We start from the raw sequence: 27812 nt of genomic DNA, 5'->3' as shown, positions 1-27812 counted from the left end.
GTATCCGAATTAAAAACTTTTTAAAAATTCCACTAAATATAACTATATTAAAATAATTAAAATTTTAAAATAATAAATAATAATTTAAGTTTTATAAATACAGTAGACTCTCGATTTTCCGGGATAGATGGTTAAAAAAAGTCCCGGATAATCGATTTCCCAGTTTTAATTCAAAATTACAGTAAGTCTCCGACATATGTAAGAGATACGTTCCAGGACTTCTTACAAAAGTCGAGTTTCAAGTAACTCAGGAATGACTAATAAAATATTGCTACTATATCCTTGATATGACAAAATTACAAAAACTACCTCAGAAGGTATATTCTCAGAAGAATGAAGAAAAATAGTTATATATTTTTAATTAGTTCAATTAAAAACTTTATCTGGGGACAGTGGTGAAGTAGCTAGAGTGGCACATAAGAAAAAAAACAAAATTAAGAAAAAACACATTACTGTACTGTAAAAGTTAATATGTATTTCATAGCCCTGATTATTATAAGGGTCTTCATTGGTGCCGAATGCTTCACCACTTCTCGTATTCTGTCTTTCTCTTTTGTGTTCACTGTTGCCGCTGACAAATCTGAATTCTGCGCGATACTTGTTAATGTTCGGCCATTTTCATACATCCTTATTATTTTAATTTTCTGATTCAACTTGATCACTTTCCTTTTCTTGATAGATTTACTAGCCACTGTCACTTCTCTTAGTCGGCACCATGATAACGGTCAAAATAAAATTTTCTGTAAAGAACTTCACAAGGTTAAGGCAAAAACTGACTATTATCACCCCACAAGCTCACATTTTACTAAAGCACATTTCTGGAGGTCACTACCATAAAACAATAAAAACAATTTGGACTTTCGGTTTATTGGGCTTTTCTGTTAGTGCATCTAATTATAAACGGGTAGTAAACTCGATCTTATTGCATTTGCAATAATACTGATAACTGCAATGGTGTGGGTTTTTACGATATTATGGTGAAATGTGTGTCCCCTTCACTGAAATCTTCAGTCACATAAAAAAAATATATAAATAATGTAATGTACGTCCGAAGCTACATAAGTTGGGGACTTATTGTATCGAAAAATGTTCGGCAACCTACATAAAGTTTTTTTTTTTGATTTGGTAGTTGTTGGCGCATCGGCTTCTGTGGCCATATTGCACCTCCCAAGGTTTTTGCAGTACTTTGATCCAAGCCCGAGGCAGGAATCGAACCCGCGACCTTTGGGTTGCCGGGCAGGTACTTTACCCACTCGGCTAGCCCAGTTGGCCTACATAAAAAGTATGACGATAGATAAAAAACTTAACACGCATGACTCGCATGTCCAATACGATGCTTCCCTTTATTTTTTACAATGACGCGTATAGTTTGGTCACCAACATTATAATGGTTCTTTAGAGATTTAACGGATGCACCATTTTCAAACTTTTGAACAGTTTCAAGTTTTTGTTTAATTGAAAGACAACCCTTGAGTTTGCCGCAAAAATGATGGGCAACATCATTTTTGCAATTTCTAAATAAATAAATAAATAGTTACTTTTAAAAAAAATTCCAATATCCCTGACAAACAATGAAACAAAATCTGTCTTTTTTGTGGTGCAACGGAACACAACAATCGACATGACGCACTAAAACAAACTAAACATTTGGTCTCTCTTCTTTTTTTTTTTTTAAGCAGTGGGTGTGAAGACAGTGGGGGTTGCAAATTAACAGGCACACTAATCTCCCAATGACGACTTACAATGCCACTTATTTATGACTTGCAAAGCACCCGTTTATACCTATTCTAGTTATTACTTGAATTTTATGATTTCTGGTTGATTTTTTTAAAATTTGGAGTCTAAGTGTCCCAGTAAATCCAATCCCAGTAAATCAAGAGTCTGCTGTACTATAAAACAAATTAAGTTTTTAAAAAAAATTAATGTTTTAATTTAATTATTTTAAAGAATAGCACCTTAACTAAGATTTAAAATTTGAGCAATTTTTTACTCAAATTTAAATCTTAAAGTTGTAGTCTATCAAGTGCCCATTGCTTGGGCACTATATTCATCACTAACAACTTGTACTTGAGCATATTTGAGTCTTAAGTTCAATGAGCTGTGTACTGTGTTGTGACTACTAATGAGTTATTGATTATTATTAACTGTTAATGAGTGGATACTCTACCACCAATTCTTTTAAATGCCAATCTCCAAGTAATTTTCCAATGGGCCAAAGAAAACTTAGTTAACTTTGACTCTTCTGAAACCCAGTTCTTTCTTTCTTTCTTGCAAAAAAAGAAGCTATTGCTTCTATGCACATTTTTGATGACACCCAAATTTCTAGACAAAGATCACATATCTCTACTGGGGATCACCTTGTCTTCTAATCTCTCCTGGTATAAGTTTACACTTATTTAAACAAGTGTACATCATAAATGTTCCCCCCATTTGCATCAAAAACACCCATGTTTTATTTTATTTTTTATATTACTTTTCTTCTAAACAATTACTGAAATTCAAAAGAAGACAACTGGTTAATTAATAATTGTTCTCTTATGAACATCACTATCTTACAGACATCCATTTTCTGTGGCATGTCTTTTGTATAGATACTTTCATGGGCACTGCCCTTCTGAATTGCCACCTGTAATTCCCTTCAAATCTGATGTCAATACATATTTTCAGTTTCCTCAATCTTTAACTCATAACCCCATATATAGGTTCTTTTTATAATCCTTTTGCATTTTGGGGTATTCATAAAAAAAAAAAAAAAAAAAAAAACAATTCTGGCATATCATTCAATTTTTATAATGATATAGTTGAAATCTGTGATCCATACAGAAAACTGTTATAAAATAATGATGCCACTGAAGGGATATGACATTAAAGAACAAACAAATCATATTCATATGGAAAACATCACCATTATATGCAATGTGGTGATAATATGTGGATATATTAACACACAATATTTTTTTTTTTTTTTTTGCAGTACAAAGTATAAGGACTAACTATTTGGGAACATGCTGCCACAGGTATGAGCATGTAGCTAACAACACTCTCATGACTCAGGCATGAGTCATCATTAGATTTTTGGATGGTTTACTGAACCTGCTTTTAAGATTAATGATCTGTAATGTGCAGTTGGTTGCAGCTAGAAAATATATTGCTAATTGTTGACTGAAACAATTTAAAATTAAACTGCACTACTAACATCCCAGTTGTAGCTATACGTATGTATAAGTATAGCTACAACTGGAGAAGTATGCCATTAGCTGTTAGTAGGAATATAAAATAAGTAAACAAATTAAACTTGGCCACCTGTTATACAGGGGCAGGATCCACTGTTAACTGAATTGCAGCAGATTACTGCCCATTATTTAGCAGAATGGCTCGTGATCAGTTGCAATTTCACTGTTCCCAAAGTAAGTGGCAAAATTGTAACCTAGTTTGCTGTCTAATTAATTGTTTAATTTACATTACCCTATGATTTAAACATTAAATGAAATCTGGCATAAACAAACGATACACAAAAAATAACCAATAAAATATTAAAAAGATATTGTTTTATTGTTTATTATTTACAGGATGCAAATTCGTGCAAATAATAAACAATATCTCATTTTATTCTGCTAGAACTCTCTCTATATATGTATATGATATATGCATACCTTGATTGTCTGGATGATTCCTTGTACCCTCTCTGTTTTCATTAAACGTCTCGTAAGATAACCTTTCACAGCAGCACTCACTCTATCAAATTTTGACTTCATACGTGGATCCACTGCCTTTGATTAAAAAATAAAATAAATATATATATATATATACATGCATATATCAGTATATTAATTTTTAGCATAAAATATTGCTGCTAATTTTTGTATACTCTGTCTACATGGGTGGTAGAGGCTGACAGTTTAGGGAAATTTAAGGGTCAGTTGGATAGTTACCTATGGAAGGAAGGAAATACATAGTTTGTCTGTTTCCTTTTCTTATATTATTTAATTCATCATTATTATTTTAATATTTTTTTCTTTCTTTCTTTCTTTTTTTTTTTTGGCTGGTGCAGCATAAACCTTAGGCTTCCTTGTACCACATGGCCATTACTAATACATCTACATACCATCTATACAGGCCATGGTTAGGCTGCAACTTGAGTACTGTATACAGATTTGGAGGCCTCGCTTTAGGAAGGATGTAGATCTGCTGAATGGGTGCAGAGAAGGGCAACCAGACTGGCAAAGGAAACAAAAAGGTGCTTTTACCTAGAAGGCTTCAGTTCTGCAAATTGCAGTGCCTTGGGACCAGGCACCTGTGAGGAGATCTGATTGAGGTGTTCAGTGCCTTGAATGGACAGAGTAAACTGAATGTTAATGGTATTCTTCCACTTGCTAAGACTACGCACACAAGTGGGCATAAATTCAAGTTGAGATGGTTGCAGGATAGATGTGCGGAAGTTTGCATTGAGCCAGTGGGTAGTTGATTGTTGGAACAGGCTTTCATCTGTTGTTGTGGAAGCGGATGGGTTGAATAAATTCAAGGGAGAACCAGACAAATTCTTAGAGGGTACAGATGGGTGAACTGTTTCTTTTATTTTTTTTGTCTGATGCTATATAAGCTTGCTTTCTTTCATTATTTGCCATTACTACTACTATACACTCAGTGATCACTGAATTATGACCACCCCATCCACAATGGGCTATGCCAGATAGCCTACAGTATAAAAAGACAAACAGCTTTCCATGCTAGAGCAGTGGTAATTTGCATCTGATTGTGCAAGTCAAAATGATAAAGTAGCAGTTATGAGACATAGTAGACATCATGGAGTTTCAAAAGGGGTTGATTGTGGGAACTCGTGCGTCGGGTGCTTTAATATTGGAAGCAGCATGTCTTGTTGGTTGCTCACGGCCTATTGTGGTTAAGGTGTACAAAGAATAATGCTGAATGGGTCGAACCACCTCCCACCAACAGAACTGTAAAGGATTACACACGGTGGATGTTCATGGTGAGCGAAAGGTGCAGTGCATTGTACAGGCTCAATGGCAGGTCTGTGCAACAGTTGACATCATAATACAATATGGGGAATGCAAGAATAATATCCAGTGGTGAGGAGACACCCTCTCCTCACCGCTGCTCATTGTAGGTGAGTGCTGTAGTGTCAACAACATGCTGCAGGACTGGAAATGATTGTGCTGGTCAGATGAGTCCAAATACTCGGTGCAACACTTCAATGGATGTCTTTGTGTGTGTAGCACAAGCAACATGAGTCCATGGACCCATTGCGTGTGGTGCCCAACATTCAGGCAGGTGACAGTGGTTGCTTAATATAGGGTATGTTTTGCTTGCAAGAACTAGGACCCCCAGTGCATATGGAGCAACATTTCACTGGTGAGGTTTTTTTTTTTTTTTGTTTCTTGTTTTTTTTTTTTGTGGTCTCCAGGGTTCCCCCCATACGTCGCTGTATTGTGTGTACTAGGCAAATTCCAAAGCCGGCTGTGTAAGTGTAACGTAGGTTTGCAAATGTTATGCTTGTGTGCAGGCACCTGCCAATTTTGCAGCCAGCGAGCAGCAGACACCTGGTCAGCTGGCCCCTGCCTCCCAACCTCAGTGGAGGCATGCCAGAAACTATCAAGGATGGGTCTCGCACCAGACTTTCCAGAAAATTCTGGAGAAGTCCAAAAGAAACACTGAACAGAAGAGGAACTAGTTGGTGAAGAATGGGATAAAATGGAGGGGAGGGAGATAGACAGAAAGGTAGGGGAAGAAAGAAGGAGACATCCTCAAGAAAAGTAGAAGTTACAAGATCAATGAAGGAAATTAAAAGCAAAGAAAGTCTGGACAGTGGTGTCTGTTAATCCCACCCCTGAAGGGGTCTGTCCCTCAGGCTACCAAGGTCAGCTGGCATCTAAGAGGGGTGTCTATCTTCCTGCTCTGAGCCAAGCACCAGAACGAGCAAAGATCCCAACCCAGCTGGTTTGCTAGACAAGCAGGGGAGAGCAGTTCACGCAGAGTTCCCACCTGTAGAGGTAGGGGGTCAGCAGTTGACAAGTCCGGGTGAAATGAAGTAGATCAAAATTCCAGTCCAGTGAGCATTCAGTCCGGGTGTGTCATTATAGTGGTGAAGTCTCAGGTCAGTATCATTGTGGATCAATGTTTGTAGTGGAGTCTGCCAGTTGGTAAGCACAATTAAGGCTGTCTATGTGGGTATCAAAGTTTGTCAGATGTAATCCAGTCCAGGTGGGTCTCTTAGGATAGTGTTTGTCATGTCCATGTGGAGAAGGCAGGTATATCCTCTGTTAAGACATAGAATATCCAAGAGTATTCATTCAGGGTTATGTGGTGTTGTTCAGCATCAGATGACTATTTCTTCTTTTAAAGACTTCATTGGCATAGTATGTGAAAGCATTGTGGTTTTCCCTGGAGTCTAACAAAGAGAGTTCTTCCTGAAGATGAGTCTAGGAAAATTTACCGCCAGCAATTTACCGCCGCGTCAGTTTATCGCATTTTACCATCTAGAAGCAATGAGATGTGTTCGGTCAAAACATAAAAAGTTATTTTTTATTTAAGTTTCTGTCTTAAGCTATGATTATCATATTTTTGGAATTCTATGAACTGTGAGGGAATAGTACAGAAATAAAAAAAAACACATGTATGGAAATATGTAATTTAATAGATAGATTATGTATTTTAATAGTTACATGTATCACAAAAATAGTAAAAAATCCATTATTTGAACAATATAACAATTGGTTAATTTTAAACTAAACTAAACTAATTATAACATTATGTATGTCATAGTACACTGCAAAAATTCAAAATGAATGTTTATGCAATCTTCAGAATCAGTCACGTTGGGATAATTAATCACTAAGAAACTGTAATATTACAACACAGTATGTAAATTATTAATAAGAAATATTATGCGCTATACCTCTTAGATAATCAACAATATCACCCCATTCATCGTATGCACTAACAAGCCTTTTAATTCATAAATCACAATCGCAATACTTTTTTTTTTTTTTTGTCACCCGGATCACTTCCACTTAAGTTAAAGGAATTAAGTAGGTACCTACCTAATTCCAATTTTGGAAAATAAAATTAAATTAAAGCACCTGCAATCATATGTATTTCTAGGAAATGTATACTTAGCATATAACTTCCATTTTTAACTGCACTTAATTCTTATATAACACCTATAGAAAAGTCATATTTTCAATTTAAAATGACCAATAAATTTATATAAATTATATGTATTGCCTGGCAATAAAATATGCTAGCGATCATTTGTAGGCTATAAATTGCTTATAAATTTTCTTAAACTTTCGGCGATAAACTTTCCTAGACTAAGTCTAGGAAAGTGGAAGATGACTTGAAGAGCCGACGTCTCGACCTTAACCAGGCCAGGACTGAAGCCATGGATCGTAAGGTATGGAAGAACATCACAGAGCAAGTCCGAAACCCTGCGGCACCTACAGCAGCATACTGGTTGCGTAGCCAACCACCTCCCCCAGCTGCCAGCTAAGGACCAAAGAAGAAGAAGAAGAAGTCTAGGAAAGTTTATCCCGCAATTCACCGCCAGCAATTAATCGCTAGCAGTTTACCACCGCGTCAGTTTATCGCATAAACAATTTATAGCCTACAAATATCACCAGGCAATACATATAATTTATTTTTAACTTCAGTGGTATGTTTTGGGGGAGTGGAGGTAGGGCGTGCCAATTAGGGAGGTACTTATATATTTATAATCTCTTACAATCACAACATTTTCTTATTTTGAGTTTATTTTTCATCCTTTTGAGTTTGTGAACGCATCATGTCGGTGGAATTTTTGAAATCAGAAAAAGGAAAACTGAAATTGCGCTTTAGTCGGCATTTGTTTCATAAAGACAGGCAAAATGAAACAGAAATTCATTGGAAGTGTCAAAATTACCGAAAAACCAAATGTGCCGCTCATGTTACTACAGTAGATAACACCATTGTTAAAACATGGAAGGAGCACAATCATTGTGGAGACGCAGCAGGAGTTGAGGCAGTACAACTTCTTGATACCATTCGAACTTATGCAGAAACAACAAATAATACGCCTCATAGTATTATTTCAAATGTTTCGAGAATCTGTAGCCAAGCAGCAGCCCCTAAGCTTCCAAGTGTAGATACAATGAAACGAACAATCTGAAATATAAGAAATCGAAATTTTGATGGCCCAGTTAGCATTAGCATTAGTAGAGGCATTTGATGCAAGAAAGCAAGCTTATGCAGCATCAGCCAAAAAAAAAAAAAAAAAAAAAAAACCCACTTCCACTTCACCCCTCTGTTCGTTCAAAATACCTGTCCAGCTGAGCCTTAAACTTATTTAGGCTATCAACCTCCACCACAAGGGATGGCAGTCTGTTCCACCAACCAACCACCCGCTGGCTAAAGGCAAATTTCCGCACGTCTATCCTACATCTGTCTTTCCTCAATTTGAATTTATGCCCTCTCAGGTGATTTTTCTGAGCTAGAGGAAGAATCCCATCAGCATTGTGCATGCTTAAACCATTCAAGGCTTTATACACCTCTATCAGATCACCTCGCTGGTGCCTAGTCTCCAGACACTGTAATTTGCAAAACTTAAGCCTTTCTTCGTAAGAGCACCCTTTTGTTCCATTCACTAATCTCGTTGCCCTTCTCTGTACTCGTTCCAGCAGCTCTACATCCTTCTTGAAATGAGGCCTCCAGACCTGTATACAGTACTCTAGGTGTGGCCTGACCATTGCCTTATACAATGGAATAATCACCTCCTTATCCCTGCTGGAAAAATTCCTGTATATCATTGACAATACTCCATGAGCTACTCTTGCAGCCCGTCTGCACTGCTCAGAGAACTTCATATCTGCCTGCACAACCACCCCCCAAGTCCCTTTCATTCTCTACCACTGTCAGTGTAGTACCACAGAGTTGATACGTTGCTCTGGGGTTGCTGTTTCCCATGTGTAGTACTTTACATTTGTCAATGTTAAACTTCATTTGCCACCTCTCAGCCCATCTGCTCAACCTTTCCAGATCCTGTTGCAGCAGCATAGTGTCAGTAGTGTCCTTGACAACCCTGCCAAGTTCTTCCAATGTATCATAGAAACATAATTTTTACAGAAGAATATAAAACATCATGCAATGGAAAATTGTTTCTACAATTTGATTCTGGACCCGAGGACAATAGTATGTTAATTTTCAGTATGAAAAGAAATTTGCAGTTGTTAGCGCGAAGTGAACACTGGTATGCTGATGGGACTTTCAAAACAGTTCTCTTACTTTTTTATCAGCAGTATACGATACATGGATTCGAGGACAAAATATCGCTTCCATTAGTTTATGCATTATTGCCTAACAAGTCTGAAGAAACATATGCAGCTGAAAGTATTGGAACTGGCTATGTCCCCGCAATCAATAACTATAGATTTTCAGACAGCGGTGATGAATGATTGCAGAACAGTTTTTCCTGACGCTTCGCAACGGGGTTGTTTTTTTCACTTTTCACAATGTATTTTTCATTCCATTCAGAATAATGGATTGAAACAACGTTATGAAACTGACGCTAATTTTGCTTTAAATATGCAAATTTTGGCAGCAATTGCATTTGAGCCCACTCCAATTGTGACAGTCGTTTTTGAACATTTGTGTGAAAATGGTGTTTTTCCTCCAGAATCGCGAGAAGTTGTTGATTATTTTTGAGGATACATGGATTGGACCACCCAACCAGACGACATCTTCGTCGACCAACAAAGTATTCCCATGAAATGTGGAACGTATGCCAGCTTGTTCTTGAAGGATTACCAAGAACGAATAATTCTGTTAAAGGGTGGCATAGAGGATTTGAGGAACAAGTCGCTACTTATCATCCCAACATTTGGAAATTTATCGATTGCATTAAAAAAGAACAAAGTATTAACGAAATGCGCATTGAACAATATTTAAGTGGAATTGATCCGGACAGCAAAAAAAAAAAGAAGTATCGCGATTGTGATTTATGAATTAAAAGGCATGTTAGTGCATACGATGAATGGGGTGATATTGTTGATTATCTAAGAGGTATAACGCATAATATTTCTTATTAATAATTTCCATACTGTGTTGTAAATATTACAGTTTCTTAGTAATTAATTATCCCAACGTGACTGATTCTGAAGATTGCATAAACATTCATTTTGAATTTTTGCAGTGTACTATGACATACATAATGTTATAATTAGTTTAGTTTAGTTTAAAATTAACCAATTGTTATATTGTTCAAATAATGGATTTTTTACTATTTTTGTGATACATGTAACTATTAAAATACATAATCTACCTATTAAATTACATATTTCCATACATGTGTTTTTTTTTTTATTTCTGTACTATTCCCTCACAGTTCATAGAATTCCAAAAATATGCTAATCATAGCTTAAGGCAGAAACTTCAATAAAAAATAACTTTTTATGATTTGACCGAACACATCTCATTGCTTTTAGACGGTAAAATGTGATAAACTGACGTGAATTTTCCAGACCCCCGCTGAAGATCAGCATAGTGTGGACATTCTAGTAGTATGCCGTTTCCTGGGAACGACAAGTGCATAGGGGGTCTGAGAGAGGTGGAAGCTGTGCAGCTTGGCATTCAGGCTACCGTGTCCAGTGAGGATATACATCGCATATAGTCCTGATTAGAACCAGGAGAGGAAGGAACTGTTTATTAAGCTCCCCGACTGAAGGGATGAAGTAGTAGTAGTGGCATGTGATGCAAGAAAGCAAGTGTATGAGCTCATGCAGCATCAGTCAAAAAAAAAAAAAGTGGAATGTGGTTCTACCAAGTAGGCTGTTGTTCCAGTTCTGCTGCCAAATTTGGACAAACTGGGCATGGATTCTCCTAATTTTAGTTGCCGGGTGACAGTCAGGTCCAAAAAGTATTTATTTCTGATGGATTTCCAATTCTCAGGTGATATTTAAGACATGAATGCATGATCTCTAGGTGGATGGGAAATTTTCCACAAATAGCTTGCAATGACAAAGTGGAGACAGTTCTGCAGGCTGTGGATACCATTAGGAGGATTATCCTCTGTGCTTGAGTTAGCCTTTCTGGACAGACTTGTTCTCAACACAGTGTCCCCATGCGCCAGCACCAAAGGTCAGAATAGGCAAAAATAGAGATTCATAGTAAATCCGGAGAGTGTGAGGTTTAAGACCTCAGTCCCTCCACATGACTCTAGCCATCTTCCCAGTTATATTCTTGATTTTTTCTTTGATGAAGTCACAATGCAGTAAGAAAGAGTTGTTGTCTACTACTACTCCTAGGTATTTGTATATTCCTAAGTATTTGATCTGGGCATGTCTGTACTTTACTGTTGGTAGTTGCCTGGTGTTCATTGTACCCTTGATGAGCATTTGTTGGGTCTGTGGAGACTGTTAGTTTGTTTACTTCATACCACTCTGAAAGATTATCCAAGATGCTGTTGGCAGCAGTCTCAAGTTGAAATCTGGAGTTTCCATACACTACAATGGCAAGATCATCAGCGTAAGCCAGCTTGACAGTGTTGTTGTTGTGGGTTCTTTTCAGCCATTTATCAAAAACAGCATTCCAGCAGAAAGGCCTCCGAAGGCATCCTTTGGTAATGTGCCTGTTTAGCTGGGAGTGGGTGGTTCTCACGAGGCTTCTGTTATCGAGATAACTGGACATGAGTAGGTATATGGGTTTGGACACCTCAGCCTCCCTGAACCTCTTCAGGACACTTTGCCACCAAGGGGTGTCAAAAGCCCCTTTGAAATCTACAAAGAAGCCAAGGGCATACTTAATACCTGTATTTCTTGCAGTAAGGAGAGCATGAATTGCATCCCCCACACAGTGGTCCTTTTTTGAAGCCAAATTGCTGGGAGTAGTAGTGGCATGTGATGCAAGAAAGCAAGTGTATGAGTTTATGCAGCATCAGCAAAAAAAAAAAAAAAAAATTACAAAACAATCCCCTCTAAATACTTGTCCAGTTCCTCCTTAAATTTATTTAACCTATCAACTTCCACAACGATAGATGGAAGTTTGTTCCAGCAATTAACCACCCGCTGGCTAAAAGCAACTTTCCGCACATCTATTCTACACCTGTCCTTCCTCAATTTCAATTTATGCCCCCTTAGGTTCGTAATCTGAACAAGTGGAAGAATCCCTTCAGCATGCTCAACCCATTCAAGGCTTTATATACCTCAATCAGAGTATGGCAAATCCTTTGCCTGGTAGGTTGCAGAGAATCTTTGAGCCAATAACTTTTCTAGTATTTTGCCAGGGACAGAGAGCAGGGCGATTGGGCAATACAACTCCGGTTGATCCTTTGGTCTGTCTTTCTTAAGCAGAATTTTAAGATGAGCATACTTCCAGATGGTGGGGAAGATTCCATCACACAGGCAAGAGTTGAAAAGTTTTGCAGTATAGCTGGAGAGAACTGCCAAAGCTTTTTGCTAACTTCGACTTCAATTTGGTCCAGACCTGGGCATTTGCCAGATTTAGTGATAGCTATTGCGCTTTCAATTTCCTCTCTGTCAAAGTTTCTTTCATAGGGGTTTCCTTGATAGGCAAGGTCATCAATACGCATGTCAGTCCAGATGGTTGATTCTTTTCTATTGTCATCCTGGTGAATGATGGAGTTCAGAATCTTGGAAGCTGATTGTTCCCATGAGAGGGTTCTCAGCACTGTTTCTGTCTCGGATGGATGAGTAGACCTCCCCCTGGGTGGAGCTTCTCGGTGATGATCCTATAGATTAGTCCCCATGGGTCTGAGTCACAGTTCCTTTCAACAAGCCTTTCCCAGGCAGAATGCTTTTCATGGTAGATCGTCCTGTTATACATTCTTCTGTTTTTTTGTAGATTTCATTTAATCTATTGATTTCATGATTTCGCCTGTTGTTCCTTTTGGACCTGCAGCTCTTAGGAGACCATGTGCACCCTGCCATGTTGCATTTTTTCCCAGACAGAAACAGGATCTTCCAAGACGATAATGAGCCATGTCATTGGGCCTGCACTGTGCATGAGTGGTTAAAGGAACACAGTGAAGGCATTAACCATTTTGATTGGCATCCAAATTCCTCTGACCTCAATCCTGTGGGATGTTTTGGAATGGAAAGTGAAGCATGTGGACAAGCAACCATCATCTATTCCAACACTGTGAAAAGCCCTTCAGGTAGCATGGCTGCTGATCCCTACAGACTTCTTTAGACATCTATTGGAATTGATTCCTGGGCGAATAGTGGCTGTTAACCACAATTCACCTAACACAGACCCAACATGGTATTAGGTAGGTGGTCATAGTTCAGTGTACACACACACACACACACACACACACTTTCTTTTTTTTTTTTTTTTTATTTGGTAGTTGTTGGCGCATCGGCTTCTATGGCCATAGTGCACCTCTCAAGGTTTTTTTTTTTTTTTTGCAGTACTTTGATCCAAGCCTGAGGCAGGATTCGAACTCGCGACCTTTGGGTTGCCAGGCAGGCACTTTACCCACACGGCTAGCCCGGTCGGCCACATTTGTAGTCAGAGTATACAAAATACACTCACTGATCATTGAAATGTGGACAACCTGTCTAAATTTGGCTTTCCCAGACCCAAGTAGCAACTGTGTCTGAAATGACAATAACACTAGTAAACTAAGTAGTGGCAAATGAAGTAAGACTTATACTAGCTTATACAACGGTAAAAAAAAAAAAATCTTCCCAAATCACCTTCCATTCCTCTAAGTATCTGTCTATTTCTTCATTAAAATTAATCAAAATACCAGATGGAAGTTTGTTCAAACAATCAACTACTCACTGGTTGAAGGAAAACATCTATCCAGCAACCATCCTTCCTCAATTTATGTACCCTCACATGTGTGGTCTAAGCAAGAGGAAGGGTGATATCAGCATTGAGCTTCTCAATCCATTCAATGCACAATGAGATCTCATTGAAGGTGCCCAGTTTCTAGATGCTACAATTTTCAGAACTGAAATTTTTTTTTCTGGTAAGAATACCCTTTTGTTCCCCTCATTAATCTCATTGCGCTTCTTTGCACCTGTTCCAATATAACCACATCTTTCTTAAAATGAGGCTTGCAGACCTGTAAGCAGTATTCAACACTGCCTTATACAACAACAGCATAATCACTTCTTTATCCCTGCTGGAAAAATTCCTCTTTATCATTGGCAAAATCCTATGAGCTGAACTTGTAGTCTGCTCAGAGAACTTCATATCTGACTGCACAATAATCCCCAAGTTCTTTTATGTTTTCCACTAGCTTCATTATATGGTAACACACAATTATTATGTTACACTGGGCTACTGCTACTCAAATGCAGTAATGTGCATTTGTCAATGTTAAATTTCAATTGCCACTTCCAAGCCCACAGATTCACATTTTTCCTAAAATGAGACTTCTGACAATGAAAGCTAAATGCTGATGGCATATTTTCTCTTGATCAGACAACACAAAAGGGGAGCATAAATTTAAACTGAAGAAGGATGGTTGTAGGATAAATGTATGGAGACATCTATTCTAACAATCAACTATTGCAGTTGCACCATGATCAGCAACTATCCACTGACTGAAAGCCAGTGGATAGTTGTTGATATTGTGTTTAAGGCTTTGAATGGATTGAACAAACTCAATGCTGATGGCATTATTCCTCTTGCACAGACTACACACGAGGGGACATAAATTCAAATTGAGGACGTTTGTTTGTTTTAGAGTTTTATGGCGCATTAGCATCTAAGGCTTCAAATTGAGGAAGAATGGTTTCAGGATAGATGTGCAGCAACTTGCTTTCAGCCAGCAGGTGGTAGATTATTGTTACAAATGTGGTACTAAACTGACTTAATGAGCACCCGAATGTTTGAGCAACAAGAGCAAAGGGGAAAGGGGAATTACAGCTCATAACAAAAAAGGATGATTGAAGCTTTCAGCTCATTTGAAAAATGGATGGTCATTCTTTTTGAAGTTGACTCAAACACGAACAGAATAATAAGTTTAAGGCTGGTCAAGAGGTGTAGTAGTCTTTTGGCTGCGGTAATAAACTGTATTAAAAGAAGCAGCAGCAAAATTCAACAGAATTTTTATAATTTAGCATGACCACAGTATGTAAATAATAAATGTTTAAGTATACAGTATAATACAAGTATGTATTTTTATTGCTTTCCTGGTATAATATTCGGTTGTTTAATTTTTTTTAGTGAGTATTTAAGTGAAGCTTAAACTAAGTTGTCAAGTCCACATCACACTTTATAACAGATAAAGGTATGTATGTAAATGGCATACCCAACTGTATGTCATTTTTATATACATTGCCCTTCACAGGAACACATTCCTGGCATAAATCAGAGCCCACCTGTAATTGATTTAAAATTAAACTTAATATAATTAATTTTCATTAATTAATCAGTTAATTAATGAGATTAATAATTAAATCAATTAATCATTATTAATTCTAAATTAATCTGAAACCAACTTCCTGTGGTTTCAGACTTTTTGGGTGTATTTACATTGAAATATTCACTACATTTTAAAATCTACTGGGACATGCAAATAAATAGACAAAATAATTCAAAGTGCTTTTTCCATATATATATGTATGTCAGAAGATAAATTGAACTGCTTGACGACTGCCAGAAGGCATATTAAAAAGTTAGTAGACTTATTTTTGTACATTTTTTATAGACAAAAGAATTCTTTTTTTGACAGAAAACAGGTTTCTTTTCAGTCAAGACTATTTCTGCTCAAGAGAAAAATTTATACTTTACATTAGAAAAACAGAGGAAACTACTAAATTTATTAGCTCTAAATCAGGAACTTGAAGAAGATATAAAAGCAAAACTTCAGTCACAATCCAACAGGATATTAGACAGTCATTTGATTATATTACTAGTTTCAATTAGTTAATACCAGTGTATATCATAGAGTACTGATCCTAGAGACGTGTTTTATAATATTCATATTTTTAGTCATAATAAGCTTCAACTCACTGAAATTCCAACTTATTTATTAATAAGTTGTGATTTCAGTTATGTTTATCAACATTTTAGCAGCAGGTGATGAGATAAGTATCTGTAATTTTACCTCAGAAGGAATAATATTTTTACGATTCAACTGTATTACTGGTGAACCTTTAGCTGAGAAACTGCTGCAACTTTCAAAAGGGGCTGACTGAAAATCAGAATCAGAATTCACAAGATGTGGATTACTACTTCCTGGAATGGACGCATCTTGCATATCAACAAATACAGCTGAATGGTCTGTTCCAGGTGACCTCAGTGGCAAACCAGCTTCTTTTTGCTCAAAAGAAAACTGAGCTGTAAAAAAAAAAAAAAAAAAACTATTTCAATGCCAAAATTTAAATAATGTTTCTCTAATTCAAATAACTCAACATTCAAAAATTTTAGATAATAATAAATTTTGTTCCCCCTCCCCTCTTTCTCTGAATACTGTCATGTCCTGGCAGCTTCTGTCACATATATCGATAGCACATATCTATACTATTAAAATTGATGTGTCACCTGCTGTCAGGTTGATAAAGAGGAGCTTTGCCCTGAAAGCTTCTTTTCTTGTAACCACTTTTATTTACTTTTATTTGCCCTTATTCATTTTATCTTTTTATCTGCATATTTTTACCACTTTTATTATTATTATTTCATCAGTTTTTAACCTAGTTTTATTTATATCTGCATTTATCATATTTTAATAAAGTTGTTTTGGTTGTTGCAAGACATTTTTTCCAAATACAATTTTATTTTTTAACTTGGTGTGAAATTTGTTAAATGTTGATTCTCGAATGAACAGTTTTTCTTAAAGTTATGATACTTACTTTTTTTCAAAAAGCATGTTGCCCATTCCAACTTTACCTTATACTGTTTTCAGTCAGCCATTTAAAACACTAATTGATGCAATGAAAACAATTAAATATTCAACAACAAAAGAGCTCTGTTAAATTACATCAAAACTGGCTGAGTTTGTAGGCATGCCTGTAAGAAATATTCATTGATGTGTACTTTAGATGTTGCTGCTCAAATCATAATAACTCACTTGTGTAGTGTATTCTTGCAAACATGTCTACACCTAACACTGATAGGTTTAGGCAATTTTGCTGAGCATACATCAACTGAGTTCATTTTAAAATGTAATCACTAGTAGTTGAAACTGATAATGCATTAAACCAAGAATGGGCAATTTCTGGCCACAAATGTGTGTAATCCAGCTTGCAGTTGTTTTTGAAATATATAATAAACAGGCTGCAGTTTATTATATATATATATTTTTGAATTAATTGAATTTCTGACACAAATTTAGAAAATACTGTGTGCATTGTTATGATAAATATCAATCCAGACATCAATTCACTGATAAAAATAAACATTATCAAATCTCTCACTAAAAATATTATAAAAATAAAATATTGAAATTTTTGTTACTGGAATTGTATTTGTATTTTTGTAAATTTATCTTGAATTTGTATTTTGTTTTTCTTATTAATAAAATTAATTATATTTACATTATGTATAATATTACAATAAATAACATAAGACTGTTTACGACCATTTTTTCATTATACACCATTTTAATAATCCTAAAAATCGCGGGAAGCAAAAAAAAATTTGGCCTATGTATGTACCTCTCACAGATATTTTATTCAGCCCGCCATTTAAAAAGGTTGCCCACCCCTCTATTAAACTATGGAAACATCTACTTTGAAGTAAATAACACAATTATGGAAAAACGAAACCACAAGTTATGTATAAATGAAACTGATTTCCTGAAATGTGAAGTTGGAAATACTAGTTGTGTGTGTGTTTTAATATTTATATGCATAATACAATAGAATGTCGGTTATCCAGAATAATTTGAAAGGCTGATCTTTCTTTCTCTCTCTCTCTCTTTTTTTTTTTTTTATTAACGGTAGTACAGTAAGCGCCAGTTATAGTGATCACGTTTGCAAACTGAATTTTGATTCTAATAAGCAAAAAATGTGCTTTAGAAAAATATCACAGAGACTACTGGGTTTTCTCGGAAACCACGAGTGAATTTCAGATTAGTTTAGCTCCATATTCAGTAAGAATAATATCGGCACTAAACTGTGCAATTTATTATATTCTAAATTTTTTACAGTAAAATATGAGCAAAACAAACGTGTAGTTTTAACATTGCAATAAAAAATGGAAATTATTAATAGAATTAGAAAAGGTGAAAATTTAGGAAATCTAGGAAATGTGGGGACTTCAACAATTTATGACATCAAGAAAAATTCCAATGCTATAATAGAATTTGTGTCCATTATGGAAAATACGATATTGAAACTTGAAAATGCCGCTTTAGAGAGTCCACTTTATTTGTGGTTTCTTCAGAAGTCAAGTTTAGGTGAACCAGTGTCTGGCTCAATGTTGTGTGAAAAAGCATTGGATTTTAACTGAAAATTAAGAGGTAATGAAAATTTTAAGGCAAGCACAGGTTGGCTGAAAAACTTTAAACTGAGATACAGTATATGTGAACTAGGTATTAAAGGCAAGAAACTTTCTGCAGACAAACTGGCAGCAGTGTCCTTGTAAGTTTATTTCAGCTATAGCAAATTACAAGAAAGAAAACGTTTATTATGGAACTATTACCGAGAAACACTTATTATGGAAAGCATTACCGAGAAAAACCCTAGCCACTAAAAGAAAAATGCCTACACCAAGTTTTAAGATGGGAAAAGAGCGAGTTACAATTGCTATGTGTGCAAATGTTACCGGGAAGCACAGGTTGTCTGTGCTTGTTATCAGTAAGTGGAAAAAAAACCGAGAGCATTTCAAAATCTTTCTAATTTTCCTGTTTTGTATAAAAATCATAAAAATGCCTGGTTGGATGTTTCTGTTTTCCAAGATTGGTTTATAATTTTTTTAAATTAAATTAATCTTAATTATTTAATTTAATGGTAAGGTTAGATTAAATTTATTTAATCTAATCTTACATTCAATTATCCGGAAGAGGTCTGACATCAATTATTCTGTATAACTAACACTACTGTATAGAGGGTGTCTCAAAAATACACGGCATAACTTCAGGAATGAGTTCCTCATATGTAGACAATAAAAATATTTTATATCAACACAGTTCCGGAAATGCTTCGTTCCTGAGTTATTAACAGGAATGTCTTATCTCCCGCAGGTGATTTCCTTCATCACAAGGTACTGACAGAATCTGGTGGTTTTCCATTCCGATCATGTATTCAAATCAGGAGCAAGTGGATATGCATTTTATGTACGGTTTGGCAGATGGCAATGCTCTGGAGGCTCGTCGTTTGTACCACGAAAGGTTCCCAGAACGAAGATGTCCAGACAGGAAAATGTTTGAAGGTATCCACTGCCGCCTTTGTGAACATGGGACCTTTACACCTCGTGCTGCCGACAGAGGACAACCAAGATCTATGACTCGTGAAGTAGAGGAGGAGGTTTTGGATGTTGTGCATGCCACTCCTGGAATCAGCACACGCAGAATAGCAATGCAACTGGCTGTTACCACATCAGCTACCGGAGTCGATGTGGAAACATCGACTCCAGTAGCTGATGTGGAAACTCTCCACAATTGAATTGTGGCAGGTTGTGAGATAATACGAAACATGCCAGGAATTTAGAATCGTCTTTGCGAGTCCATGAGACGTCGATGTGAGGCCAATATTCAGGCAGAAAGTGGACATTTTGAACAATTACTATAAAGTGATGTGAACAGTTAAGTGTCATAGACAGACCTTCAAAACTCGGAAAACAAGCATTTCTGGAACTATGTTGATATAAAATATTTTTATTGTCTATATGAGGAACTCGTTCCTGAAGTTATGCCTGAAGTTATTTTTGAGACACCCCGTATATGTGGAAATACCTGCATGCACAGGTATAAAATTTTGTAGCCTTAACAAATTTATGAACTAGAAAATGGAAGTAACTAACAATTTAATTTTTTTTTTAAATTTGAACAGAATTAATATAAATTTTGTTTCATTAAAAATTATATGTAAAAAATATATTTTAAAATTTTCAAATTTTTCATTAAAAAATGAAAATTTCATAAACAAAAAATAAAGTGAGGCAGCTGTCAAAATTAGGGTTAACTTTTAACAGGAACATCAACATAGCTGAGTGATCAGGAGCATGAGTGCAGTGGCATTCTTTGAGTGGACCGAGGTTCAAGCCCGTGACTGCTAAATACGATTAACATTTGTATCGTTGATTTATTGTCAACTCCACTGACCTGGTGGTCATGCCAGAGTATAAACAAGGTTACTACAATAGCAATTACTTGAGAACTGAAAACAGATCCATCTTATTTCAGAATTTTTTTTTAAAACTGTTATGAGAATTACACAAATCTAATCACTAGGTTAAATAAAAGTGTGTAAAAATACAAGTATCTTCATGAACTTATTCTGTGACCTTGACATCTTCTGTGCAATATTCCTTGTACAATATAACTGAAAAGTCAGTTGAAAAAATGAAAAAGAAACAACCCTGTCTGAAATCCATTTCTGAATTAGTGATACAAAACATAATTTTCACTGTGATTTGCAAAGCATATATTTTGAGCAGCTGGGCAACAATATACAGTATATTTGCTTATATGATATGTATATAAAAATAACAATTTCTAGATTTCTATTTGTTTGATTTTAACGAAATTTAAAACCTTTCTAAAAGTCAAATATAAAATCTCGTGAAAATCTGTCAAGTGGGAGCAGAGTTTTTAGATGGGAAAAAAATCAATGGAGGTGTAATGGTAAAGACCAGTGGTTGTCCAAGGAAGGGGCTAAAGGGGATATAGCCATGATCAAAATAATGTGAATTGTTTTACTGCTATGTGATGATTAAGGCTTAATAATTCTGCAGAATACTGCTTTAGCCCCTTCAAAATATTTTATACCAGAATGCGAAACATAGTGGAACACATTTTTTGTATCTCTCTCATTCAAAAACAAAGATTTCAGGCAGTTATTTTTCCTAATTTTCCAACTGACTTTTGTGTCACAAAGCTTCCTTTTTTTGAAATTCAGTAAATTAGCCTATTCTGTGCAGGATAATATTATAACTTTTATGGACAGCATTCTCCACTTGGCGCCTCCGTAGCCAGGTGGGCAGGAGCGGCAGTGCGTAGCACATGCTTCTTGATTAGACCGGGGTTCGAGCCCATGACCAATAAATACGGAGGATGTGGAAAGGTCAGAGAATAACCACCGCATATCTACGGACCAATATGGCCTTAGTTGCTAATGCTCCTAAAAACCAAATAACAAACAAGAACAAACATTCTCCACTCCACATCCATGCACTAACATGGATTTACTCGACTTAGGCACTTCTTTTGTGGTGCTTCGGTGTAAATTCTAGATTTCTATTAAGGTTTGAAAATACCAGAAGGTTATCAAATTGTAGCAGGGTGCTTAATGATTTTGTAATAACTGAGAGCAAAGTGGAGGAGAAATTGTCAAAGTTAAACATAAGAAAGGCACCTGGGGTGGATGAGATCTATCCAGTTATATTAAAGGAGACGGCAAAGGAAGTAAGCAAACCCTTAGCCATAATTATGAGAGTATCCTTGGACTCGGGAGAGGTTCCCACGGACTGGAGATGTGCAAATGTGTCCCCAATTCACAAAGGGGGATCAAAGGGTGACACGAGTAATTACAGACCAGTTAGTTTAACTTCTGTTCCAGGTAAAATAATGGAGTCACTGGTTAAAGATGCATGGCAGGATCATCTAGACAAGACTGCAGCAATAATTCAGACACAGCATGGATTTGTTAAGGGAAAGTCTTGTCTGACAAATTTGATTGGGTACTATGATGTGGTCACAAAGGAACTGGATGCAAAAAATAATTTTGATATCATATATTTGGATTTCAGGTAAGCTTTTGACACTGTTGTGCATGGAAGGCTATTGTACAAATTGGAGCAGAATGGTATTAAGGGTAAGTTGCTACAATGGATAAAAGGATGGTTGAGTGGGAGAAGACAGAGGGTGATAATCAATGGGTGCTGCTCTTTGTGGACTAATGTTATTAGTGAAGTCCCACAGGGTTCGGTTTAGGGTCCACTGTTGTTTTGTATATTTATCAATGATATTGATGAAGGTACATCAGGCTTAGTGTTGAAGTTTGCAGATGATACAAAGGTTGGCAGGGTTATTAATGACAGTAATGGCAGTGTGCTACTGCAACAGGATCTAGAAAATTTGGGCAGATGGGCTCAGAAGTGGCAACCGAAGTTTAACATTGCCAAATGCAAAGTACTGCATATTGGTAGAAGTAACCCCAGAGAAACGTACCAACTGTGTTGTACTACACTTAAGGTGGTAGAAAATGAAAAAGACCTGGGAGTAATTGTGCAGTCAGATATGGTTTTCTGAGCAATGTAGACAGGCTGCCAGAGCAGGTCATGGGGTTTTGTCAATGATATACAGGAATTTTACTAGCAGGAAAAAGGAGGTGATTGTCTCTCTGTATAAGGCAATGGTCAGGCCATGCCTTGAGTACTGCGTAAAGGTCTGGAGGCCTCATTTTCGGAAGGATTTAGATTTGCTTGAGCATGTACAGAGAAAGGCAACAAGATTGGTGAGAGGAATGAAGGGATCCTCTTACCAAGAGAGAGAGGTTTAAGTTCTGCAAATTGCAGCGGCTGGAGACTAAGCACCTGTGAGGTGATCCGATTGAGGTGTATAAGGCCTTGAATGGGTTGAGCATGTTGAATTCTGATGGGATTCTTCCACTTGTTCAGATTACAAACCTAAGGGGGCACAGATTGAAATTGAGGAAAGACAGATGTAGAATAGATGTGCGGAAATTTGCCTTTAGCCAGCAGGTGGTTAATTTCTGGAACAAACTTCTGTCGTTGTGAAAGTTGATAGGTTAAATAAATTTAAGGAGCAACTGGACAAACATTTAGAGGGAATGGTTTTGTAATTTTTTTTTTTTTTTTTGGCTGATGCTGTATAAGCTCATACACTTGCTTTCTTACATCACATGCCACTACTACTACTAATAATAATTCTAAACATCTGCATACAAACAGCTAGAGTTGTATTGGTCATCATTAATAAACTATAAAAGGTGATTTCTGGATTCTTTGAAATTGAACTACTCTGTATTTACTGCTTGAGGGAGGGGGGAGGGGGGGGAGAGAGAGAGAGAGAGAGAGAGAGAGAGAGCGAGCGAGCGAGCAAAATCCATGCTTCAACTCAGTTGCTTTGGTACTAAAATCAAGGGCTTGTGAGATACACCGTTGTATACTCTAATTTGTGTTCTGTATGCAGCCTGGCTGGCTGGCTACATATTTGGTATCTCCAGTTTACACCAAAATCACTAATTCTAAATGGTATATAACAATATTCTGGAATGAGGTTTAAATTTTTTTAACCTTAACTGTAATTTAAAATTTTCAATTTTAAACAGCACTTTAAATATGCAATGTATGCCTGCATTTTAAAGAGCTATGTACTATTTCTGTGCAGTTCATAACAATAGATATATAAATACACTACAATGGTTTCACCATTAGAAGCAGTAGAAGGCATGCAATCCATCTGTTGCTGCAAGTTTTCATCTTGACGGAGAAGTTCATCTTGTAGCTGTTGCCATTGTCGACGCTGTTCTTCCAATAAAGTTTCCATCTGTTGTTGGTGACGAACTTGCATCTGATGTCTAATAGTGTCAAAAATATGATTCTTTTCTTTTATTAATTCATCTGTTACCATGGATAGAGGAGAGCATCTACAAATATATTTTGTAACTTTTATAAAAGACAAAGTTTTAAATGAATAATTTTAATTAATAAGAATTATGTTTAGAAACTTCTTTTTAGAGATAACTCTACTCTATAAATCTGCATCTCTAAAATTTCAGAGATGCAGAATGGAAAGTAAATGAAAAATGAAAGGTTTGAAATTAAGAAATAATTTTATTTCTTTAACCATTACCTAATTTTATGCCTGGGTTTAGCAGTTTTAAATTTGATAGACTTGACTAAGGTGTACTTCAGGAGGGAGGGGAGAGAGAGGGAAGCAGTTTTTAATTTTTTTTCAGTTTCCTTGGCTTTCTTGTTTTTATTTTCAAATCTTCTATACGAAAACTTAGATATGCAGATTCATAGAGATTTTTACATCATGTCCTCTATCCTTTTGTCACTGTTGTTTATGAAAATCAGAAACAGTGGTCCAAGAACCAATTCTTGGGGGATCCCACTTTTGATGTTGCACCAATCTAAAGAATATCCAATATCACAACCCTCTGCCGTGCATCCACTCTGCAATCCATCATAGAATCTTGCCAGTGATCCCAACATGTTCCAGTTCACAGTAACCTCTAAAACCCAAATAAACTATGTAAAAATTGCTTCTTACATCCAGCTCATGAGCAATTGTGTCAATAAAGCTTGCCAGGTTAGTACACACACACACACACACACACACACACACACACACACACACACACAAAAGCCCCTTAACGAGATAAATGGGATAGGGAATTCAAATTTTTAATTGAGGTAGCTAGGTAGATCTAACGTATAATTATAGAAACAGTAATACGCTTCACTGTTTCTATTAGATAGCGTAGTATTGACATTTAATTAATTTAATTTATTGATTTTATTAATTTAAAGTATCATGCCCCAAACTAGAGCAGCAAAGCAACGGGCACAAAGTGGCAGGAGTGCTGTGACTCGGGAGAGAACTGAGGAGGGTGATTCTCCAACGCATCACAGCCTAAAAAAATGTGCAACTTGTGAAATGTTTGCCGAACTATCTGGAGCGGAACATGATATTGCCATGGGGGATGTCTTTGTGTGTGCGCGATGTAAGGAGTGTAAGGAAATCAGACGACAACTCAGCGTTGTTATGTGCCTATATGAGAGTTTGAAGGACAGGTTGAATGCCCTCGAAAGATCTAAATTGAGGGGCAGATCAGGCTCTCAGCTGCCCACATCAATGCCAGAGCTTGCACTTGGTCATCACGCAACACAGCAGCAACCCCCAAGGCAGAATGCGCTGATCCCACAGGAACTAGTAGTTGTTGGTGACTCTATTGTCAGGGAGATGGGAAATATATTGTGTAAAAAGGATAGGTGGAACAGGACCAAGGTATGTCTGCCCGGGGCAAAGGTTGATGACGTTGTAGAGCAGATATCATCTTTTAAGGGCACAAAAGGTGATATAGTTGTACAAGTTGGCACTAATGATAGCAAGAGTAGGAGACCGGCCGAATTACTTAACAAGTACAGGTCACTGATGAAAAAAAGCCGTGAATTAGGGTTGAATTTGAAAGTGTCTGCAATTCAACCCAGACACGATAGGAGGGAGTATATGATGAGAGCCTTGTCGATAAATTCGGCCCTGGAAAGATTGTGTAAGGCTCAAGGGATAGAATTTTTTTCAGCCTGGTCTGTACTTGTTAACAGGAGAGACTGCTTCTACAGGGATGGGATACACTTAAATAGAAAGGGTGCAAGAATATTTGCTGATGCTATCGAGGCAGTGTTGGGTGGGTCGGAAAACTGATGGCTTGGGGGGATACAAGGACTAATAGTTTAACAGTAGCCGTAGGCAGAGATGAAGGTGATTCTTGCACAACTTCTATTAGAATAAGTAGCGACCTGGAGCGTGGGGTGTTGGGGGTTTCAGGGATGGGTGGCGGTCATCGTGGGACGGGTGGGTATATGGGATGTGTTAGGGTAACAAAGAATAGGAGTAGGAGCATGTATGCTTGCATGTATACCAATGCTAGAAGTATAGTAAATAAATTTGATGAATTTGAAGTGTTGGTCAAGACATCAAAGGCGGATATTGTTGGGATATCAGAGACGTGGTGTCGCACAGATATAAGGAATGCCGAACTGGAATTTGGGGAGTACAATGTGTACAGAAAGGATAGACAGGATAGGAAGGGAGGAGGTGTTATGCTGTTAATTAAGAAAAACATAAAATCAAAAGAAGTGCATCCAGTTGATATAGATGAACAGTGCACTGTTGAGTCAGTTTGGTGTGACATAAGCACTGCCAAAGCAAAAATAAGAGTAGGGGTGTGTTATAGGCCTAATGACTCGAATGAGTACAATGAACAATTGTACAGAGAAATAGAGTGGGCTAGTAAATCGGAATGTCTTATAATGGGGGATTTCAACTTCCCAGATATTGACTGGAACTTGTGGTTTGGGCACTCACACACTAGTCAGACATTTGTGGATTTATTGGATGATTGTTTTCTGCAGCAGCATTTTCGCGAGGCAACCAGAAAAAGTAATACTCTTGATCTGGTTATCAGCAGTGATCATTCATGTATTAGGAATTTGCAGATAAAAGAACCACTAGGTGGCAGTGATCACAGTGTACTGACGTGGGATTTACTTAAAGATTTAATTACCATCAGGGGTAAAGGAAAGGGTTTTTGCTTCCGTAAAGGGGAGTACAGTGGTCTCCGACAGTTTTTAAATTCTGTACAGTGGAATCAACTGATGATGTTACCAACAGTAAATTCTAAGTGGGAAGCATTCAAGGAATTAATCGCAGATGTTACTAAAAGTTTCATACCTATTAAGAAATATTGTTCAAGGTTTAGGCCTAAATGGTTGTCAAATGAACTAATGAGACTCGTAACAGAGAAGAAAAATGCATGGGATGCATACAAATTAACACGTGACACAGAAGCCTATGATGGCTACAAGTTGATCTGTAACCAAGTTACAAAGGAGGTTAGGCAGGCGAAGGCAGATTATGAGAAATCCTTGGCAAAAGATGCTAAGAAAAACAGCAAGGATTTCTTTACTTATATAAACTCTAAAAGGAAGGGGATGAATCTGATTGGTCCACTTGACATCGATGGTTCGACTGTTGATGATCCTGCTCAGATAGCAAACAAACTGAATGAGCATTTTGCATCTACATTCACACGTGAGGAATTATTAAGGTTTGAAAATGGCAGAAGGTTATCAAATTGTAGCAGAATACTTAATGATTTTGTAATAACTGAGAGAAAAGTGGGAGAAACTGTTGAAGTTAAACGTAAGAAAAGCACCTGGGATGGATGGGATCTATCCACTTATATTAAAGGACGCGGCAAAGCAACTAAGCAAACCCTTAGCAATAATTATGAGAGCATCCTTGGACTCAGGGGAGGTCCCCACGGACTGGAGATGTGCAAATGTATCCCCAATTCACAAAGGGGGATCGAAGGGTGACACGGGTAATTATAGACCAGTTAGTTTAACTTCTGTTCCGGGTAAAATAATGGAGTCGCTCATTAAAGATGCATTGCAGGATCATCTAGACAAGACTGCAGCAATAATTCAGACACAGCATGGATTTGTTAAGGGAAAGTCTTGTCTGACAAATTTGATAGGATATTATGATGTGGTTACAAAGGAACTGGATGCAAAAAATAATTTTGATATCATATATTTGGATTTCAGGAAAGCTTTTGACACTGTTGCGCATGGAAGACTATTGTACAAATTGGAGCAGAATGGTATTAAGGGTAAGTTGCTACAATGGATAAAAGGATGGTTAAGTGGGAGAAGACAGAGGGTGGTAATCAATGGGTGCTGCTCTTCTTGGACTAATGTTATTAGTGGAGTCCCACAGGGTTCGGTGCTGTTTTGTATATTTATCAATGATATTGATGAAGGTATATCAGGCTTAGTGTCGAAGTTTGCAGATGATACAAAGGTTGGCAAGGTTGTTAATGACAGTAATGGCAGTGTGCTACTGCAACAGGATCTAGATAATTTGGGCAGATGGGCTAAGAAGTGGCAACTGAAGTTTAACCTTGACAAATGCAAAGTACTGCATTTGGGTA

At 36.9% G+C, this 27812-nt stretch overlaps 1 protein-coding gene across 1 annotated transcript in view; it reads right to left on the bottom strand.

Annotated features, from left to right (window-relative positions):
* Positions 1-27812, bottom strand: part of Cp110 (Centriolar coiled coil protein 110kDa) — an 80419-nt gene that overhangs the window by 17618 nt on the left and 34989 nt on the right. Inside the window, exons 6-8 of the mRNA XM_090376108.1 lie at positions 23518-23735; positions 16070-16302; positions 3654-3770 (exon numbers count right to left, since the gene is read on the bottom strand). Of these exons, the coding sequence (XP_090232234.1) occupies positions 3654-3770; positions 16070-16302; positions 23518-23735 (568 nt within the window). The remainder of the gene's footprint in view (positions 1-3653; positions 3771-16069; positions 16303-23517; positions 23736-27812) is intronic.

This window comes from Mastigoproctus giganteus, chromosome 6 (genome assembly GCF_048544385.1).
Source record: "Mastigoproctus giganteus isolate SK-2022 chromosome 6, ASM4854438v1, whole genome shotgun sequence".
In the NCBI taxonomy this organism is placed as follows: Eukaryota; Metazoa; Arthropoda; class Arachnida; order Uropygi; family Thelyphonidae; genus Mastigoproctus; species Mastigoproctus giganteus.
This window is presented reverse-complemented; position numbering and strand designations above follow the sequence as displayed.